This window comes from Echiichthys vipera, assembly GCF_963691815.1.
Source record: "Echiichthys vipera genome assembly, chromosome: 2".
Classification (NCBI taxonomy): Eukaryota; Metazoa; Chordata; class Actinopteri; order Perciformes; family Trachinidae; genus Echiichthys; species Echiichthys vipera.
In genome coordinates, this window is record NC_139827.1 from 23,645,338 (window position 1) to 23,667,373 (window position 22,036).

At 42.0% G+C, this 22,036-nt stretch overlaps 2 protein-coding genes across 2 annotated transcripts in view; both read right to left on the minus strand.

The window, feature by feature from the left end:
* The window catches only part of samd1b (sterile alpha motif domain containing 1b), a gene marked incomplete at both ends in the record, with an annotated part of 7,757 nt that extends 6,035 nt beyond the window's left edge, over positions 1 to 1,722 (minus strand). Inside the window, one exon of the mRNA XM_083926490.1 lies at positions 562 to 1,722. Within this exon, the coding sequence (XP_083782616.1) occupies positions 562 to 1,722 (1,161 nt within the window). The remainder of the gene's footprint in view (positions 1 to 561) is intronic.
* Positions 1,723 to 2,490: 768 nt separating this feature from the next.
* On the minus strand, positions 2,491 to 20,440 carry LOC310958979 (cAMP-dependent protein kinase catalytic subunit alpha). The gene is made up of 11 exons (XM_083930142.1): positions 20,023 to 20,440; positions 18,260 to 18,321; positions 17,246 to 17,374; positions 14,713 to 14,811; positions 11,741 to 11,823; positions 11,345 to 11,471; positions 8,491 to 8,586; positions 7,738 to 7,860; positions 6,224 to 6,283; positions 5,791 to 5,895; positions 2,491 to 5,696 (listed from the first exon to the last, which is right to left on the minus strand). Exons 1-11 carry the CDS (start codon positions 20,066 to 20,068, stop codon positions 5,571 to 5,573), a joined length of 1,056 nt encoding a protein of 351 aa, XP_083786268.1. The 5' UTR covers positions 20,069 to 20,440; the 3' UTR covers positions 2,491 to 5,570.
* Between the last annotated feature and the right edge of the window lie 1,596 nt (positions 20,441 to 22,036).

Below are 22,036 nucleotides of genomic sequence, written 5' to 3' on the forward strand. Positions count from 1 at the left end.
TCAAGTTTAGAGAGACGCCGCCTTTACCGCGCGGCAGGCCCAGACACTGTTCCGCGCAGCTAAAGTTCCTGAGAGAGAAATTCAAATGTTATTGACCCCCAAAATAGTAGTGATGTGGCAACGACTAACTGCACCAGCTCGTGCTCGCGCCGCCATGTAGGGACGCTCTTTTTTAATGGGGCGCGCGCTCATCCTTACAGGAGAACGGGGAAGCCGGAGTCTGCTCCTTTTGTGCAGGAAGCACACGCACACAAACACACACACACACACACACACACACACACACAAAGGCTACAGAGGACAAACGTAACACAGGCACGATCGCATCCCCCTGACAATTAGCCTGTAGAAATAACAATTAATGTGCCTAATCTCCTCACACACTTCTTGCATTTGAAACATCGATGACACACAAATACACAAATAATTGGCTGCCTGGTGCCGTTCATGTGTGCGGGTTTAACCCCCAGTGATCATTAATTTATCAGCGAGCCATCAAGTCAGCGCAGTTCAGCGCCCCCGTACCACCAGGACGTGTTGGAAATATTAAGTTGTGTCTACCTTTTTCCCTGTGTGCTTATCCTGCAGCGCGCTCTTTACAAGTCTGTCAGCGGACGCATTATTCGGCATCGGCTCCTCCACCACCACCCCCCTCAGAGGAAGAGTAATGTTCCCGCAGCGGGTCCTGCGCAGCCTGCCCCTCGCCACCTCTCTCTCCATGACCACTTTGACTTTGCCTCGGGTCAGCTTCTCCTCCGACAGCCGGTCCTGGCTGCTCAGGTAGCCCAAAATCTCCTTCAGCCCGAGCGGCTTCGCGATGTGGCCTCTGGTCGCGGCGGAGCCCCCTCGGATGCTCTTCTCGGACAGGCTGCGAACAGAAGCCACCAATCTGTCGCCCAGGTCGGAGTTGTTGGCGTGGCTCCCCGCTGTTTTGGTGCCCCCGACACCGACTCCAACCCATCGAAGTTTGGGCTTGAGGGGCACAGTCTGCTTGTCGGCGCAAGTTTTGTTCTGGGTGTCATCCCCGGACGAACTCGGCTCTTTTTCTCGCGCATCAGCTTTGCTCGGTGTTAACCTGCCGCTGGCATCACCGTCGCCGCGTGTGTTTGCCCCGTGACCGATGAGACCGGGCGACGGGCAGTCCCCCGCTCCCTGCTGTCCTAATCCCTTGTCTCCCGGAGCACTTGCTTTCTCCTCTGTGCAGCCGCTCCCGACAGCGCAGCCCGTTGTTGCGCCACAACTGAGGACCTCGTTTCCGCTACTCAGACCGGAGGCAGGTTTGAGCTTCTTATCGGCGGCGTCGCTGGCCGGTGTTCGAGTGTGGGGGTCTGGGCTGGGCTCGGAGTCCTCCTCTCCCTCCTCCTGGTCGGAAAAGCTGTGCGCGCTGTTGTCGCCGTTGTTGTTCAGATGGTCGTGTTTGGTCCGCTCCCTCGCTGCCTCCGCGCCGCCGCCGCCGCCGCTGCTGCCAAACTCACTCTTCTTTCTGCTTTTCCTCTGCACCTTCGCCGCATTTCGGTACGAAATGGACCCCTTGTAGCTAACTTTGAGCACCGTCTGCTCTTGAATCAGTTTTTCCAGTTCGGTCCTGGTTCGGTCCGGGTCCGACCCGTGCCGTCTCCGGACCATTCGACAAATCCTCTCCAAATCCGGACGGGCTTTCCTCGAGCGGAGAGAGTCGATTGTTTCCAGGATCCACTCTCGGTACTTATTGGGCTCGGACATCTTTCTCCTGTTGGTGCGGATGGGGTTTGGCCCGAGTGCGTCTCCCCCCTCCTCCCTCTCTCTCTCTCTCTCTCTCTGCTGTTTCACAAGTGACGCTGCTGTGTCAAAGCTGGGGAAGCCAGAGTGCGATCCCCCGCTCGAGAATGAAGGACGGAAGCCTGGCTGGTATACGCTTTCGTTTGTTGGCCACATTGTGCGCTTAAGGTGGACCGAAGATGGCGCCTAGATCTCCATCGACAAACGTAAATGGCATTTAAGGTGGAATTGTCTGTTTTTTGGTTTGTTTTAACGCATCGGAGCGATGTTTGCAGTCTCGATCTGATCAGCTCGCAGTTTATTATAACATCTGCTTTTAACACATGAAGCAGCGAGGGTCGTGTTGTTGAAGCGTCATGGTGAATAAGATTGAGGCGGTTAACAGATGGGGGATGACGGCTCCTTGCGCATTAGGCGGCAGTGATGGATGTCTGACCTCCTGGCTACAACCCTCACTACATTTCAGATATGTCCTCAATGAAAATTCACCCAAACTCACAGCAGCTGAACTATCAAATAAGCACATACCCAGACAACACACGCGAGCTCAGTAGAATTTTACAAGTAAAACTTTATTGGAATGATACTCATGTTGCAAAATATTACACTTCGTGTTTTTATGTCACTGTTCCCGTGACTTTAGACGCTTCCCTTTGCAGTGTGTGTTTGTGTGTGTGTGTGTGTGTGTGTGTGTGGCTGGGGTTAACATGGTTTACACTGGGGTCTCATTTCCCTAAAAAGTGCGACAGTATGTACCAGCATTGTGCCTGCATCGAGAGGAAGTTCTATCATTGCAAGAAAAAAAAAAACATCGAGGAGACACGGAATAATATGGTATTATAACTTCAAACATTTTGTCCATGATGATATAGTCAACATTAAACTTGACATGGAGGAAATACAGCGAATGAGAAGTCTCAACAAGTGGTTTACAACAATGTCATAATAATAATAATAATAATAATAATAATAATAATAATCAAAGGTTGGTAAATTAGTCCATAATAACCAATAAGTCAGCTGATAACTACAAGTAGGTGTGTATCCACCATGCAGCTCTTGCCACCATCCATCTGCCAATATGATTTGGACTTCCGAATGATCAGTGAAATGTTTATTTCAGCAGTTACACCTCAATGAGAAAGAAGAATTTGGAAAGTTGGGGTATATAGGGGAGGGGATAGACCCGTCTGGTCATAAGTTGGTTGCCTTGTGTGCGACTCATTTCTCTAATAGAAAACTGCTCTGTCTAAAGCATTTATACTGGACATTGGCGAGGGTTGGATTAGCAACCTGGCAAAGAGGGTTACTGCCCGCGGCCCCGGACCCCAAAGGCCCCAGGTTCACTGTGGCAGTTGGTTTATAACTTTGTTTGGGAATACGCTGTACTAAAGCACAGTATCAACTGCACTATGAAGGGACTTAAGATCCTGCTTCTTCTTTAGCTCATGTCTAGGGCCTCATCTTAGACGGGTTCACAAGCCATGTGAAAAGTTGTCGGTGACGGTGTCAACACTCACAAATCCATTGTAAATCTTTCCCATCTTTTCCATCATCACAAGCATTAAACAGTTAAGGTATCTAGGCCTCTGCTGCAAGACTCTTGCAAGTTTCATACAAGTGCAATACTGATTCTTTAAAAGCCCTTTCATTATTTCTTGTAGTGCCCCGCTTACATTGTGTGTTCTTAAATTAATTTGAGTTTAAATCAAATCACCAGACAGTTAACCTGGGGCCATGTAATATTCCAGCATAGTGAAACTGTACATAATTCAGAGAGTGGGAGGAATGGCAGGTTCATAGGGGCCCAGGGCCCCGCTAGCTGGTTAACCCAGCTATGAACAGACTTGAACAGATCATTAATGGTAGCTCATTTTAAATACCATATGTCTGATGTATGTGTAATTGAGTGTATCATTTGATATATGTATATATACACACGCACACACACACACACACAATTACACATTAAAAATGTGTAACTCTGAGAAAAGGCTTGTTATAACATCTGAACTGTTTTGGACAGGAAGGATGTGTGTGAGTAAAAACTATCTGGATATTAATGCGATCAGAGAAAACTGTGTCACTTTGTTTTATTTGACAATTCTGACAACGGCCACCATTTTGGGCATTGCTGAAGTACTTTGCCATCATAGCTCAGGAGCTAAAGAGGCACTAAAAACCTAAAGAGCTATGTGTCGTGCACTCTATCCAGACGGCTTGTATACTGTGTACTAAGATCCGTTTTGTGACCTCACAGTACTAGCTTTAATACCCTCCAGGTGATCTACCTTTTTCTAACTTGTTCAATGAAGTACCTGTCATTCTCACCACATGGATAACTAAATTTACTCTGCATGTACAGACAGAGATGGGAATAAAGTTGCTGCCAATAAAAGACTGTCACATGGAGTGTGGTCAAACTCTGCAAGTGACAAGAGGCGAGAGCTGCTTGCTTGGGAGATAAACATGAAAATAGGTTTCTAGAAAAGACCACCTTCAATGACTGGTCAAAGTGCTCCGGTGACCATCAGACTGAAGCAATTTGAGGTAGTCTGCCTCAGATGGTCTCCTTTAGCTGGAGTTGGTGAGGGCCAAATGGTTCATTCAGAATGCCACATCAACTTCACTATTAAGAGAGCTCTGAGTAGAGACAGTCAGTGCTGTTAAGACCAAACAGAGTTGTAGAGTTAGCAAAACCAAATCTTCTGGAAGGGGAAACTATGGAATAAGCTAACCGGAAGTCTTAATATTCCCTTATGCTCCTCTTGGTGCTAAACAGAACCTCAAATTCCCAAATCTATACCATAAGCAAGTGTCTCCCAGGTTTTTCCCTACTAATCCCAATGCTTTAAGTTGATAAAATGTCTTATTAAGTGATATGTTCAAACCTGAGATACCATTATGTTATGGTGTTCTTTCACCACACCATTAAAACTGGGATATATCCATTCCCTTATCCAAATTCCCTTTTTTCTTAGCGTGACATGATATAATTGGAGCTGCTAGTATCAAGTAACATTTAAAAATTGAGTGCACAAAGCCTGGCTATGCTGACAATGATGAGAAGTATAGATGGCGTTACACAGTAAACATAATTGACTTCTTCCCCCTTAAGTGTCATCTGTCGCTGACCGAAACTTGTTTGACGTATGAGGTCTACGATAAGAAAAGGTAAAGGTTGAAATGTTTAAATGAAAAAAATGACTGCAAAACAGAAATATTGTTATGTTATTGAAGTGCATATGACTGTGATTCATTCAAATGTTCACCTTAATGCTCCTCTCACCAGAGAAAGAGCAAGTTAGCCAGTTATCGGTTTAAGGTGAAGAAACCTTTGTGCAGACTGGGACTTCAACTTGTACGACTCAATGGTCTTCATGTAATGATTGACAGGCTGCAGGAGATTAGAACAGACTGACTGCTTTAACTGTGATGTGGCCCAAAAGTGACTAAACGATGAATTAAATGATAAAAGAGCCGGTAAGATCTTGGGTGAAATGTGTAGAGGCGACTCTAAATAAGTGGGGTTCCCAACATCCGTGAATCTGAAGCACACCTTCATTATAAAGGGATCCATAAATAAGACAGAATAATAAATAAAATACAACAGAAACGCAACAGAAAAGGCAACACTGCTGGTTATCAGTCTCCTTGCTCTTTTTCAATTCTATATCCCATTTTCCCCCTCGTTTTGTAGCTGGTGCTTGTGATTGGACAGGAGACAGTACTCTCTCCTTACGTCTCCCACTTGACCAGCCTACCTTTGACTCTCCCTACATCCTTCTTTCTTCCTCTCTCGCTCTCTAACTCTAGAACTCCGCAAACTCCTTGGCACATTTCTCAGTGAAGGAGACACGGATCTCCTCCTCCTCGTAGTCGTCGAAGTTGCTGGTGTCGCCTGGTCCTTTGAACTTGGGAACGAAGGGAGCTTCCACCTGTAGACAATTAAAAGCACCAGTTGGAGAAGTGAACTTTCCGTAAGGGAAGTTAACACATCCACACGGCATATACACTCACAGATACACTTGCCTTTTTCTGGTAGATGGCAATCCAGTCAGTTGTTGCAAACCATTTGTGTCCCTTGATGTCGTTGACACCGTTCTTAAGGTTTCCGTAACGTTTTGTTAGATCCACCTGAGAATAATAACAAGACATTTTCCTCACTAATAATATTAAAATAAATTCTTAACACACAGAAAAGTATAGGTAGCCTTAAAGGTCCCATATCCTGATCATATTCAAGTTCATATTTGTATATTGGGTTTCTACTAGAACATGTTTACATGCTTTAATGTTCAAGCTGTATTTTTCTCATCCTGTCTGTCTGAAACGTTCCGTTTTAGCGCCTGTCTCTTTGATACTTTCAAAGTATTTCTACAGCACCTCAACCTGTTTTATACTAAAATAAGACATGGAAACTCACTATTTACAATATGGACAACATTGAAATATTTGTTTTCACCTGTAACAGGTTCCTCAGAAGGTCCTTCAGGTCTGAACTGAAGTGAGATGGAAAACGCACCTGAGACAGAAGACAAGAAGAAGAATGAAGCAGCTGTAAAATTTCATGCAGATTCTGAATCCCTCACGATTTAAATACATCTTTAAAGAAAGAGAAAGTATCTAACCGCCTTCAACTAGTCAGTCCTGAGGTATGAGAGAAAGACAATAATAATCGTGGGGAAAGGCTGTTTAAGTGTTAAGTGTGCTGTTTAATTTGATAGTCCTGCTGTTTGACACAAGAATATTGAAACTGAAAGACACTTTATGAAATAAATTACAGTTTTTTACAACTTTTATTGAACTGGGGAAGTATGGCTGAGAATAGTGCTTTCAGGAATGCCCTGAAACCCAGATTCACACTGGCCTGCTCAAAGGAGCCTCAGTGATGAAGAAGTGATGCATTTTACAACGCTGACATCAGCAACAACAGTTTGTCTGGAATAAATACAATAAGAAGTTATATTTTGTATGACTAGCGGTATCCAACATGGCTGAAACTCAAACTTTACCCAAAGAAAACTAAGAAAGTAGTCATCACAGCGTGGACACTGATTGTAAATGATCTACAGCTTAAAAAACAAAAACTGTGTCTAAAGCTTATAAATCTCATATAGGACATTAGATATGTACTATGTAACGTAAATATGCATTATACACACTATACACATACATTGAAAAGTACATTTTTTGTGTGTATGTGGGTGTTACATTTGTGCGTCGGTGTAGGCCCCACGGGTGCACCCTGACATGCAACAGAATTATTTAAGAGTGTCTTCTTCATATATAAAATCATATTATTAGCACAGAAAAGAGACGCAGCTTTCTTTAAAATTAAATTAAAAGTCTAACCAAAATAAAAATGAAAATAACTGAATGAATGTGTCTTTATCAGCCTTAGATGAAAAAGTCAATAGGGATAGACCCGGGAGTGGCGCTCCTAGTGTCACTAAGACCGTAGGTGACCTCAGACGATAAGCCCTGAGACAATATGAAGCAAAGTGCTGCGCAGCTACAATCAAAGCGGAGGGTCGGTGGGGGTACCAGAGTATCCAGGCAGATCATCCAGAACCACCTCCATGACCACGGGTTGAACACCAGGTGGCCGACACAGGTGCAAGACACTCACAAGCTTGACTATAGTGGTCAACTGACCATGTGAACTAGACCCAATAACAATGAGTCTGTACACAGGTGAGTCACCTTGCACCGTAATGATGGTCGGCGGTGTCACTGTAGACGGAGATGCAAGTGTATGCTCAAGTTAACATGGTACCCAGAGTTTTCTGAGGGGGAGGTGCTACACTTTGGGCAAGGAGGATAAATTTGGTATCTGTATTTAAAGTATACAGGGGCGTGCTTGACCCAAAACTGAAAAAGCTACTCTGGAATAACTTGGGCATTTTTGTTTCTTTCCAAAATGTAGGTGTACTGTAAATATAAAGCACAAAGTGGCAATCAGAGAGTCAGACTCACCTTCCCTGATACGATCTTTTCATAGATCTGAATGGGCTGGTCGGCAAAGAAAGGTGGGTACCCCGCTGCCATCTCATAGACGAGTACGCCCAGCGCCCACCAGTCTACTGCCTTGTTATACCCCTGATGGAAATAACAAGGAAGACAGTTAGACAGATTATAGTTAGGGATTAGATGTCAAATGTTGTTTTTGAAGGTATTTTTTTTAGCAGTATTAAACTTAATTCATCCTATACTCATATGAATCTTATTTTTCCAACATACTCTGTGTGTCCCATCTATGATTTTGTGGTATTTTACCTAAGATGAGACCCATTCAGGGACATCCTACAAAGAGAAAATAACTGTCTATCATTAAAGATGGCATCATTGTCGTCACACCACTACTGCATTTAAATAGCATCAAACAAAATCAAACTTTGACATGTTTTCACAATTATAAAGGCACATTTCTGATCCAAAAGGAGAGCAGGATTATGCTCTCATTACTGTAGCGTACACAGGCTGGCTAGTCGGAACTGATGAAACTATATACCAGTAATAAATACCTCTTTAGGTTTTGAATCAATGTTTCTGAAATAACAGCAACCATGTCTTAAAATTCTGCCAACTCAAATAAACAACCATCTTGTTGGAAAAGAGTAAGCAAAGATGCCATAATTTTTTGTTCAAATGCAGAGTATCTTGTTTTGAAAGGAAACATAACTGACAGTTCATAAGATTAAATAAAAACAAAAAACAATGGCGGCTCACCTTGCTGAGAATAATCTCTGGGGCCAGATATTCTGGGGTGCCACACAGTGTCCAGGTCCGGCCCTTTACACGTTTGGCAAAGCCAAAATCTGTCACCTGAGAGAGGGAACGAGAGAGACAATTAATGAGATTGCAAGCATGAACAAAATAAGAAGACATAATCTCGAGAGGCACAGACAGATGACATGACAGACAGAGGAAACAGGGGACATTGGGGCAGTAATGGAATTATTCCAGGTCCACCACTAGAGAGCAGCAGAATATGAGCTACAACACAACCTTTATGTGTCGGTACACAACTCAGCAAACAGATAATTGCAAACTACGCACCACCATCATAATTGTACTTGTGCACTCTCTCGGTAGATGTTTGTTTCTAGACACTTCCATGTCTGTGTGACATCACAGATTAAGGTGTGGGACAAACACCTTTATATTGTTTGTATTTCTGGGACACAAATCTTTCTAAATATGCACTAATAGATTCCCAAATGTTCTGCTTTTTAAATACATTTAGTTATTTTCATAAAATGCACTGCAAACTGCATGCATCTAGTTGTACAGGAAAAACAGAGCTGAACCCACTTTCTTTAAAACCTGTTTGATGCCCCATGGACTCCTTTCATCCCTACGATGCTATAATGACTGTTAACATAACCAATGGATCACTAAAAATAATATCCAGGTTGCTTGCAAGTTCTGTGATTTTACACATAACTTTGAGGTGTCTCTCCGGTTTAAGTATGTAACTGATAGAGTTCTATAATGATACTCCTGTGGCAGCAGTATAACAATGGTAACAATATCTGTAATCTGTATCTGTATTGTCATTTTTATTGCCTTTTCACATCATGGCCAGGGGACTACAGAAGAAAACTAGCCTTCTGGCTAATTCTGGCTTTTTTAATCATGTGTAATCATGTGTTTTATGAAATTGCACTGTCCCCTTTTAAATAAACCAATAATAATAATAATATCTCATATTTAATAACTTTTCATAACTACCCCAAGTTACCCAGGGCTCGACAGTTATGGTTGCCAGTTTGTCATGTGCAACCATTTTGAGAAAGCGCCAACCAATTCTTGGCCTTTGGCTGCCATCAGCGGCAACCACTTTCTTTCACAAAAAATAGAAAAGCATACCGAGGAAAACAAGCAGCAAAAAGTCTGCCCCAAAATAAATAACTAAATGTTTAAAAATGTAATTTTTTACATCAGTGATATTTATACAGTCAGAACTGAAACGATGCACGTTCATTAGTGCGTTTACTCGAGTCATGTATGTGCTCAGTCAGGCAATTGTTTTAGAGACAAGGGCGAAGAAAATGAATCAGCACAAAAGGCCAGAAAATCAAAAATTGATCCAAAGTTAGCATGCCTCACATTTAAAGTATTATCTGTGTATTTTATCCCTGTATAAAATGATGAACAACTTGAAAGACAGCACACAGAGAGTAGCATTGTGGGTTTGTAAAATGTTGGTGAAGGTTATGTTGTGGCAAACTACGTTTCGCTTTGTTGTATCAGCCAAAAAGCATTAGCTGGCTAGTTTGCGTGGCCAATGTTAGCACTGCAGCTATACATCAGACTGTGATTGCTGGCCAATAAATATTAGAGCTGCATCAATTAATTGAATTAATCAATTACGTTAATGACAGAATATGAGTTGGCAGCTATTTTGATCATCTATTTATAATTTATTTCATTTTTCAAGCAAAAATGTCAAAGATTTCCTGGTTCCAGATTCTGAAACGTGAGAATTTTCTGAAGATGTGCAAATGAATTGGAAAAAAAACGTAGTTTAAGACCCAATAAATATAGAGCTGCAGCTATCAAATCTTTTTGTAATCACGTATTATACGAATTATTCCATTGATTAATCTGAGTAATCGGATAAAAAATATATATTATAATTTTGCGTTATTCTTTTTAATAATTTGCCTTATTTTGCAAAAATATATATTATGTCCGGGGTATGCCTATTTGGTGTGGTAACCTAACAGGGGTGGGGGTGTGTGTGTGTTTGTTTGTGTTTGAGTGTGCACGTGTGCATGAGGGGGAAGAGAGAGAGAGAGAGAGACGAGATGTGGGTGTTTACTAGTTTACTACTGAAACAATTTAAAGTAGTGCATAAAATTCTACATGACGCACGTGTTTACTCAAACAGGTTTCAAAGTCAAACCGATTTATTTAGAAAATGAATTAGAAATAGAAATTAGGAATGTCGTTAACAACGGGCTGCTTTAGGATCAGACGCTGAATCATCGAAGTTGTGCTGTTGGGGTTTAACAGTTCTAGTTTGCAGTGGACACATTGCACCTTTTTGGCTTCTTTTTTAAGTTTGAAATGATCCCAAACTTATTCTCTGCCTTTTCAGGATGTAGTGGTGTGGAACAATGATCCCTGCACTGATCAGGCAGCATAACGCTTTAACGAATTTAACGAATCATCGAGGCAGAGATTTTGCCTCAATTAGTTTTTGTAATCGAGTAACTCAAGTAATTGTTTCAGCCCTGATATCAACTACATTGGAGTTAACGATTTTCACAGTTAAAACCAGTTAAAGCCCAAAATTTGAGCTGTGAGGAGTATTCCCTAGCAAACATAGAGCTGTGCCAGTCTGCATCTTTAGAAAGTCTGAAATCTCAACAGCCATTGAGACATTGAGAGTGGCTGACATAGTCTAGCATCACTTATGAACTCCCACTGATGTACAATGATTAATGTAGGCCTTATGTGTGCCTTTGAAGACAAGTCATATGAATACATGCAAGATTGTACAAAAAAAACAAACAAACATTTTTTACTTAGTTATTTTTGATCAGTTTTTTTTGTATTGCTTCATCAGGCGTACCTGTATATAGCCCTGTTGGTCTATGAGCAGGTTTTCAGGTTTCAGGTCTCTGTAGATCAGGTCCAAAGCGTGCAGATACTCAAAGGTTAGAACGATCTGAGCAGCGTAGAACCGAGCATGGGGCTCACTGTGCACACACACACAAATTAACAGAAATAGAGCAATTTAGTGCAACGTACAGTACAGAATGCAACAGAGATGAACATAGCTAAATAACACTAGCAGGGTAGCGCTAAAACAGAGCTATATAGAATAGAATGAAATGGACAACAAGAGAATAAAAGTAGGACAGAGCCTAATTTAGATTACAGAGCCCAACAGTTCTCCTCTGTTTGTGCCTATAAAATGCTTCTGGCTGTAAATTTCACGTAAACTCCATTGCATACAGACACTAACCTAAATCTGCCAATTCTCCGTAGATGGGAGAACATCTCTCCACCTGGTACATATTCCATCACCATGTAGAGGTTAGTGTTGTCCTGGGGAAGGGAAGACAGAGGAGCTGTTAGTGATACTCACGCACACACACACACATTAACACAGACACACAAAAACACAAAAGAACGTTTAAGTACGCTGCTCCCTCTGATTGGAACCAGTTACAAAAACCACCTGCATCTTCGGGAGCTGGTCTAATTGGACGCATTTAGAGCGATGCTAAAAGACTTGGAAGCCGTCATTATTTACTGAGCCTCCTGCCTGTCATCTGTCGCTCTGTTTCACTTGAGCTGCTCTTGCTGCGTTCAAGTGCCATGGGAAGTCCGAAGTTTCGGACCTCTAACTAGGCAAATTCGAGGTAGGTCGACCCCCCCCTGAATTCGATAGAAGGAGGTTCCACTTTGACAGGCATTCCAGTGCACTTTGCCTAGTTTAAGGTCCATAACATCAGACTTCCCATGGCACTAGAACGCAGCATTTCTCTCTCACCGCACGTGTCGGGGAGGAGGGAGCGTCAGAGGTCAGGCAGGGGGAAGAGGGTGGGACTTTCGAGGGAAGCGCTGTGAGACATGCAAGAAAGGTAAGAATTGCTTTAATCATTATACATTTGTGTTATGCCTGAAATGGTTTTACTTTACACTGTCTTGGCCAGGATACTCTTGAAAAAGAAATGTATAGTCTCAATGATTCATTTTTCCTGGTTAAATAAAGATTAAATACTATTTTAAAAATATGGTATGAATCCACTGACTTATTACAGTTATTACCATATAAAATCCCTAAGGAAAAAGTGCCTATAACTGTGTTTATTTTAAGGTGTTTTCTTTCTATTTTAAGGTGTTTGAGCAAAGTTTCCCTTTCCACGTGTTGCTCACAACATGAGATTTTCTGTGTCAGACCGAGTAGGTGTTCCCAACTACACAAAGTACTCCGTTTGGTGTCGACGTTTCTTGAATTTTCTGACAAACGTTCCCCAATTTCATTGTTTCTGCAGTTATATGTTTTTATTGCTGTATTAGTGTAAATCACCCTTCTTCTTCCGTCATATGTTTGTTTTCTTACGGTTTCGCAGGAGTTGTGTGATATTAACGTCATCAACACACCCACTCGCTCACTTTGAAATCTCCCAGCAATGAGTTGCTCAATCCACGCATGGACTTAATCGGACATTACACAGACTTTGGACAAGGGAGCTGGGAGGTTAAAGACCGTTTGATATCCGACATTTGCGTTCTCACATACAGCTCCTCTTTGTAATGTCTAGATCATTTCAGGTTTGCAGTATATGTGTGAAAAAGGAGCTATACATTTCCAAAACGTGGTATGCAAAAGATATGTTCTTTAGAGAAGTTCTTCAGAGAGATAAATAACACAATTGTTGTTGACTCTTCCACCAGTGTGCAGGAGAGACACGTGGACAGGGAAATTCTAATTGGTTTATTTGAAGCTTCAAGGATATTCAATCCCAGGGCGTCAAGGGGCATCTGAACAGCTTAACCAGAATAAAGCTTTAATTGGAGCGTGGCCATCAGATGGGTTATTACAATCTGCCAACAACAAAGCTGGGGTGTGGAAATGCTGAATAAAACAGAGAATGTGTGGCTCTGTTATATAATAATATTTGCAGATGACACACCCCTATTAGGATTAATTGTCATAGATAATGGAAGTAAGGACAAGGACGACTTTGTAAATTGAGAGATTATTGCATCAGGAGTTACCTAGAGTTAAACACTGCCTCAACTGTTTCCAAATGAGGTGAGAGCATAATGTGGCTGCATATGGCCGCCTAGAAAACACACACTGAGAGCGCCGACTTTTTTGTGCAACCACTCTGTGCGCCCTCTAATCGAAAACCTTTCAGAGAGTCGCTGGTGTCGTCACTGTCGTTCCTTTTCAGGGAACAATCACAACAAAGACAGAAAAGCCCGTTTTGTGGGAGCAGAACTTTTCTACCGAAAGTTCGAAGATGAGCGTTGCATTGTAAGCTTGTTGCTAGCTTTGTAGTCTCCTGTTAATGAGGCGTTCTGTTAGCTACCGAGCTAACTAATGTTAATGTTTTAATAGAAAAAAAAAAACTACATGTAGCCAGAACTTTTTTGATGAAGCACTTCCCAGTGCCCTTATGCCAGCACTCCTCTGCCAGAGAAAAATGCTATATGGACACAGGGCCTATGTCTTTTTTCTCTTAGGTAACAATATATGACATTAAAAAAACCTTAGAGTGGCACTCCAGATGTTTTTTTAAGAATGTAAAAGCTAATATGCTATGATCAATATTTTGTTAAACTTAGTTTTCCCACATAGACAGTGAAAAAAAAACCTTGCAGAGCCCCTTGGGGTGGATTGAGGATTCGCGGTATGGTAGGTGCAACTTGCGGAGCTCCGTGGGTGGATGGATGGGGCAAGAATAACCCCTTTTTTTGGCGGGGAGACCTTCAAGGGGCAGTCATTTACCATATTACCAAAATGAACGCAAATAAACAACTCACTTACATACAGATACAAAAATAGAGTCTTCAGCAGTAAGGGCAGGACTCTTCAATATAAAGTGTTATAGAGAATGTGATACATGACGATCACAACAGAGGGCAGAAGTGAATGGACTCTGTACTCAAAGGCGGAGTGAAAAGAGTGAAAAGTTGTTGAACTCGTTTTGCAGTTAAGCAGTATGTGTTTCTGCACTCTCATGTTAGGCAGATGGTTGACTGTTCACTTGTCAGAAGACAAGTGGGTGTGCTTAGGTAAAAAAAAAGAAAAAAAAAAAAAGAAATGATTACATTTCACAAAAATGTAGATAAAAAACACTGAATAGCTGGTATTATGGTATAATTATGGGATAAGGTGATGGAGTGGATGGAAGGAAAATCTATCCAGTCAATCATTAACACACAACGACACAAACACACACCATCTAAAATTCTCCGTACCTTGAACGAGTACTCTAACCGCACCAGAAAAGGAAAGCTGACAGCCTGCAGAATCCTCTTCTCATTCAGAGTGTGCTCTATTTGCTTGAGCTTCACCACCTGAAAAGAAGAGAGAGGGAGAATATTATTGTAATATTGTTTCATCAGAGCAGCATAGTCTTGGCCTATTAACATGTGCAGTAACAGTCAACTGCCCCTGGTTTAACACTTGGTGGATAGAGAAATAAAACTGTTTTCTGTTTCCATTCAACATGAACCCTGGAACACTGTTCTAAGGTTGGCACAAAGTAGTACATATAAGTGCATCAATTTGTTGTGGCTTGCATAGAAAAATGTATGGAGACCGAAAGGGCATGGTCCTATAAAAAAAGGAAATGTAAACATCCTTAAAGGATTTTGAGTTATTTCTGCTTTTTTCTAATATTGATGTTTTCCACCATCATAATCTTTACCCAAGTATCAATACCATAATTTTCTTCCAATTTGATTAAAACAGCAGTTTACATATGCTCTGAAACCACACAATCTGTTTTCTTTATACTCTTTATACATTTTATTATATTACAATCTATTTAGTGTATGGCATTACATGTATCTGCACGACCAACATCTAAATTCAAATAACATCTATTTTTTGTTCTGGTCACTACTGCTTTAAAGGCTACTTGATATATTAAATGTCAGATATGATATTTCAGGTTGGGAGACTTGGAAAATATACAAACACAAGCTGAAATTCTGGATATAAGTCAACATGGGTGTGGCAAACACGTTTTCTCCACTTTTGGTAATCAGACACACAAACAAACAGCAATTATGGTGCAAAGCTGCACAAACTGGAAAACAGGCCTGAATGGGATGAATATGTCAGCCTCGTGAGACCGTCCTGATCTTAAGAGCTCCATTGTATTTTACTCGCAGATCAGTCTGGTAAAGTGTGGCAGAGAAAATTTGGAGCTGTTTGCCAAGTGAACGAACCAATCAGCGTTGGTTTTGAGGCGGATTTAAGTGTGACGAAACAAGAAGCGACTGTTCAGTGTAAACAACATGGTGGCTTCCGCAGATGAGATAAGCAAGCCTCGCTAATGTTTTTTTTCTCTTGGATCCTTCTGTTGGAATATGGACCCAGCACCTGTCATTGTGCTTTTTATTCGAAAATTTGCGTTACACAAACTGTAAATATCCTTTACCGACAGGTTGTTTACTTTCTGAGCTTTGCCCCAACGCTGTTAGTACGTCATGCACTTCATTGATCTGATTGGTTGATTTGGCCGGTTGTTGGTGATAGACAGATGGTTTATCCAATCAGCAAACTGTATTTTCGCCGCTTCCAAAAGATCTCCAAACGAGAGTTCCCAGATGGATATGCAGAGCAAATGAGAATCATGAGAATCAAGCTATCTGGCGGAGTCAGGTTATGAATATATTAGGAGTAGGAGAAATATAGTCTTATCAGGTTGCACCAAAAACAAAAAATCACATCACTTGCTTTTATCCAGCAGACAGTAGCCTTTGCCTTATGAGAGGACTGTCTCTCTCCAGGTGCCAAATCAGGAGGTCAAAATATTAAAAAAATATATATATGTAAGGTATAATGTAGAGCGAGAAGGTCATTATTAATATTATTATTAGGGTGGTCCACATGTCGAAGTGTCCTTGGGCAAGACACTGAACCCCATCAGTGTGAATGGGTGAATGTGACAAACACTGTGAAAGCGCCTTGAGTAGTCAGAAGACTAGAAAGGCGCTATATAAGTACAAGTCCATTTACCATTTACCGCTATTGCTAACAGAACCCCGGCAGGGTGATGCAGGACCCCGACGTGAAGCTTATTACACAGCTACTACTAAAACTAATCCAGAATTGTATTGATGACATTGACTAAAAATGATTTTATGGCTTCTGATAAAAAAAAAAAAAAATCTGTCAGATTTGGTTGGAACTGTGAACTGCTATGATTGAACAATTAGAAATAGAGTATTCAACAAAGCTGTGTAATAAATGCATATACAGCACATACAGTATAAACAGACACATACAGTATAAACAGACATTTACGTCTTTGATTAGATTTGATTAGATGATGGGCAGGTAGCCTCTGCCATCAGTGTATGAATGTCTGTGTGAATACGACAAGTACCAGTGAGCGGTGCAAGTCCATTTACCAAATTTTATCTGTAAATATAATGTCATAGGAAGGGATCGAAACAGGCGGAAACGCGGCACAATTCAATTCTAAATTTGGTTCTAAAATGACTCCATTTGATGTGAGCTGCATAAAGACATCGTCAGCTGCTTCAGCACAAGCAGGTTCAAAGAGGTTCAAAGGGACAAAAACAAAAGGCTTGCACCTGCATTTAAGTCTCTGCATTTTTGGCCCAGCATGCAAAGTGGGGGCTTTTTTTTTAGTACAAGTTTCACATCAACAATGACATTTCAATATTTTTCTAAGACCAACCTGCAGGTGTCCTTAAATGACAGTTACGTTTAAACACACTCCGTTCCACTGTGACCCTCCTGACCCAGACTGACCTTCTGCTTGTTGAGGATCTTCATGGCATAATGCTGTCCAGTTTCTTTGTGCTTCACCAGCATCACACGGCCAAATGAGCCCGTGCCCAGGGTTTTCAACCTCTCAAACTGCTCCAGGCCAGCCGTATTCTGAACAGGCAAAACAAAAAAAGAGTTAGTTCATTTTTGTGAAAATGGGACAATGAGGGTTGTGAACTTTTATTTTGTAAATATAAGTGCGTACTATATACAGTAATCACAGTGTATATAATGGATATGAAACATAGGTGTTTACGGTATTACAATATGTTTATAGAGTGCAATACCCATAGGTACATGTTCACTATACAGAATGTTAATATAGATCCCAGTCTTATTTATTATTAATATGTCAGCCTAAAAAAAAAGCTCTCCTGGGGTTATTTACATAAAGGTTTTATTAAAAGAGCAGCCACACTGTCACATGTCAAATATGTTATTTTTCAAACTCTACAATGTAATGAACATTAATACAGACCTTATGTGTCTGTACTTTATTAACTGTGTCTGTCAAATCTGTCTTTGTCAAGCTTTGTTGCAAAGCAGCACACATAACATCCAGTTGTTTTATCATATTACTAGGGTTGGATGATACAGTTGAAATGAATACTACATTGTTAACTGTTGTGTAAACTACAATATAATCTTTCTTTATAAAATGTCTAGACATAAAAGGTCAAATTAAAATCCACAATTTATAAAATGCTGTCCATTACACTTAAAACAAACTCTTCACCCATTTAAAAAAACAATATAATAGAGAAAAGATTAGAAAATGAATCATCACCTACAGAAATTTACATTTACCTCAAGTGTTAGCTGGCAGAACAGAAAAAAATATACCAGTTTGGGGGATTCTGAATACAGAAAGCAGGTGAAAAACCAATAGCGACTTGTGGTATTTTTAAAATGCAAGAGGAATCATAGAGGTCATACTACACATACATTGTATGCCCTATGTTTGTATGCAAACATGGTGGTTAGTTGAACACTAACCTGTGCAGGGCTCTCCCACTTCTTGAGAAAGTCCTCTTTGGCTTTAGCAAGGAACTCCTTGACTGTGGAAGACAAAATCACAAGAAAAGCATTAGAGGTGTGTGTGTGTGTGTGTGTGTGTGTGTGTGTGTGTGTGTGTGTGTGTGTGTGTGTGTGTGTGTGTGTGTGTGTGTGTGTGCTTGTGTGTGTGTGTGTGTGTGTGTAAAATAAATAGTGTTTTCTGATATCAGTTTTAGAGAGCTGGTGTATTTTAGGAAATATAGCCCAGTTAACAGAACATAGAAAGGAAGAAAATGATAATGAGACAAGGAACTTTTACACAAACTTTGTTCTAAATCCACTTTCAAGGAATACTTCAACTTCAAAACGACCATTTGTGTATCAATTACTCACCGAGTGTTGCCTCGAGTTGGTGAACAGTGAACGGAGAATCAAAAAAACCAAGCTAAACTAATTAGCGAGACAATATTAAAACATCTGTTCAAGAAGTTAGTGTTTAAGATGCCATTGAGTTGCATTATGGGAATTGTAGAAACCTTTAAAGCTTCACTATAGGATTATCTCTGTCTTTGTTGCTCCAATTATCTTTTAAATCCGTCTCTTGTAAGTGCCCCAACATTGTGGCAGTGCAATAATACATCAGTGGAGTACTACTGAATAGGCTTAATTGAAGCAAACTTGAAAACAACCAATAATCATTTAAAGCAACAACATGAAGTTTTAGTTTTGTAGTTCATATCTTCAAACCCCTTGTGTCTGTATCAGTTGCACTGGCTAAATGCAACTTCGGATTTCAGGCTTAACACCTGTGCACATAAAACTACAAAAAAAAATCAACTGCTTTATGGCACACGTCGATGTACCCAAACTGACTTTTATATGATGTGTACACACACACACACACACACACACACACACACACACACACACACACACACACACACACACACACACACACACACACACACACACACACACACACACACACACACACACACACACACAGGTATTATGTCTCAGTGCTGCAAGAAGTAAAATCAAATGACCCTGTACTGTGCCTACATGTCATGGTAAAAACTAAACCCCTAGTAAATAAACAATGCAATAAATACACCAATCCAGTGGTCCCTGACATCCTGTCATCCTGCATAACAGTAACCTCACAATGGACTTATATTACAGCAGTAACACTAAGACCACCTCAGCCAAACCTGCAGACTTTCACAGGTTCACATTAGAACCCCCCCCCCCCCATCACACACACACACACACACACACACACAGCATTTCTCTCCCAAGGAATTGAGCAACAGGCCTTGAGTGTTTGGGATATATCTCACACGCAGTGTTGTTATACAGCCAATATTTCAGCACAGTGAATGCTTGCAGCTTACAGTTGCTGCTGGCTGTTTTGCAGCTCACACAGACCAGTTGGCTATGGAAACAGCCCTACATCCTGCTTCATCCTACCTTAGCATTAGCTTCCCATCTATTAAATACCCCTTCATTTCACAACATTCAGGTTCTTTAAAGCTTGCATGGCGTGAGCTAATTCGTTTGCAGCAACGGTCTTGCCGTGGACGTGTGGCTCTTAATGAATGAAAAATGAATGGGAAAGCAAGAATAGGCCTCTGATGAACAGTGTATGTTATGTAAAGCTAACACAGCCTGCTGTATCACATCGTCTCTGATCATTTCAGGAGGTTGTAACCGAGCGAGCGTGGGGCTCTTTGGGTCTGACGTGTACTGGCGACGGTACCCACCGCTTTCCATCTCGCTGCCCTTCCTGGCCGTGGGCGCGTTGCCCATGATGACAACTTAGTCAACGGGTGATCCGTGGCTTTGTGGCCGCCCTACAGACTTGTCGAGTCGGTCTGAGCTCGATTAGGTCTGAACAGCGTTTCCTAAAACCAGCAGTATCAGTTACCAAGCGGTACCTCCGAGGTCTTGATCTGTGGTAGCCTGACAGCTGCCGTGTGCGGTGCACGGCGAGACGGCGTAGTGCAGCGGGCTCACTCGCTCCACGGTCATCCACCACAGGCGACCGATATGGAGTTTAAATCCACGGAGGAGGGAGGGAGGGGAGCTGTCGTTGTGGTATCTCGCTCGCTGGGGCTTCAGTGGACTGCCAGGCCGACCTCGGCGGGCGCAGTTGGCCTGAACACGGAGGATCCAGTCTTCTCCTGTGTCCCTCCGAGCATCGCCCTCCGAGCGAGGCCCCCCCGGCTCCCCACCTCTCCCCCAGCCCCCCAAAGCAGAAAAACAGCTATAACGACGGCGGGGATGCAATCTTCTCAATCAAAAGCCTGCCACCTTTCGTTAACGAACCCAGCTTTTTATTTAAAAATGACCTTCGGCGGGGTCCGACAACGACAGGAATTCATCCAAATCAACATTGGCCCCCCTGTAGCCTCGGAGACGAAGCGAGATGACGGAACTACAGCCGAGCGAACGTCCCGCCTACTCGCCAGAAGCGGGTTGATTGACAGATAGAGCGAGGATACGGATTGGCCACCTCCCTACGGCCGGGTGTTCCACGGATCGCTCTGATTGGTCCTTCGCAATCCATCAACAACGGCAGCGTCCCGCCGCCCTACAAATAGCAAGCGACGGGAACGTCAGCGGTTATTTCTCCTCCCCGGCGACGTACTCGCCCACTTTCTCCGGTTGCTCTCCTCAATTGGCTTGGCGCGACCGAACCGTGGGAATCTCGGTGAGTGCGAGGCTATCTATTGGCTGTGAGCAGCGGTTGACAGGAGTGCCCTCCTACCCCCCGAAAAAAACCCTCCCCCCACCGCTAGGCGACTGATACACGTTTGTCCAAGTGACGTCAACCGCGAGCTATTTTTAGAAATGTTGGTCAGAATTGAACTCACGCACGCGCGGCGCGGTCTGGCTGGCAGGACTTCTGAACAGACGCAGACGGTCGTGAATGGAGGGAAGAGTTTATCTGGTGGGGAATGAATCACTGTGTTTTTTTGTGTTTTTTTATTATAAAATATATTTCATTTCTAATCAAATTGTTTTCAAAATCGGTATCAACGACCTTTGGAGTCAGACTAACAGCTCCTCATCCTTGACCCACACGTGTTAGGCTACCCACAGGGAGTGCAGCAGATGCCCCCTTATTACCAGGATTCTCAAAAGACCCAATTGCACATAGATTTGCATCTGAATGTCTTATTTCAATAATAATTTGAGCTTGTGTTGGTAAGCATCAGAGTTTATTAAGGACCCCTGAGCACATGAACAAACCCCCACGCTTTAAATAGGACATCACTACAGCTGCTGCAGGGTCACACACCATCAAAATAGGGCTCTACAGCCACCTACTTTATTATACAGCTGTAGAAGCTACATTAGATATTTAGCCCTACATTTGTGTGACATGTGTTTTGATAATTATTAAAGAAGATCTGAGAAATTGTCAGTGATTTCTTTACATAGTTGGAGTGACCTGGGCTGAGTCACTGCCAGATTAGTCGAGTCATTGGCGTTTCTGATTTTAAAAACAGTCTGGAGCTGCAACCGTTTCAGTTATTTTCAAAATGAACTGTACAATCTGCAAACTGTGAGAAAATAGTAAACAGAAGGTAAAGTAACATACATATAAGTATCAAAGGTAAATTACTCATTATGCAGAACAGCCTATTGCAGAACAAAATACATGTTATTGGATAATGCTTAATGATGCATCCCTTTAATGTTGCAGGTGGACCTAACATTATTCTACTGCAGGAGCATGTGAATTTCTCCCCAGGGATCAATAAAGTCTGA

Excerpts from the sequence above, each read along its gene's own strand:
- LOC310958979 (XM_083930142.1), bottom strand. The coding sequence starts at position 20,068 with ATGGGCAACGCGCCCACGGCCAGGAAGGGCAGCGAGATGGAAAGCG. Across the intron at positions 11,824-14,712 it reads GGTTAGAGTACTCGTTCAAG|GACAACACTAACCTCTACAT; the intron begins GTACGGAGAATT and ends TCCCTTCCCCAG. Across the intron at positions 5,697-5,790 it reads TTGCCATCTACCAGAAAAAG|GTGGAAGCTCCCTTCGTTCC; the intron begins GCAAGTGTATCT and ends AATTGTCTACAG.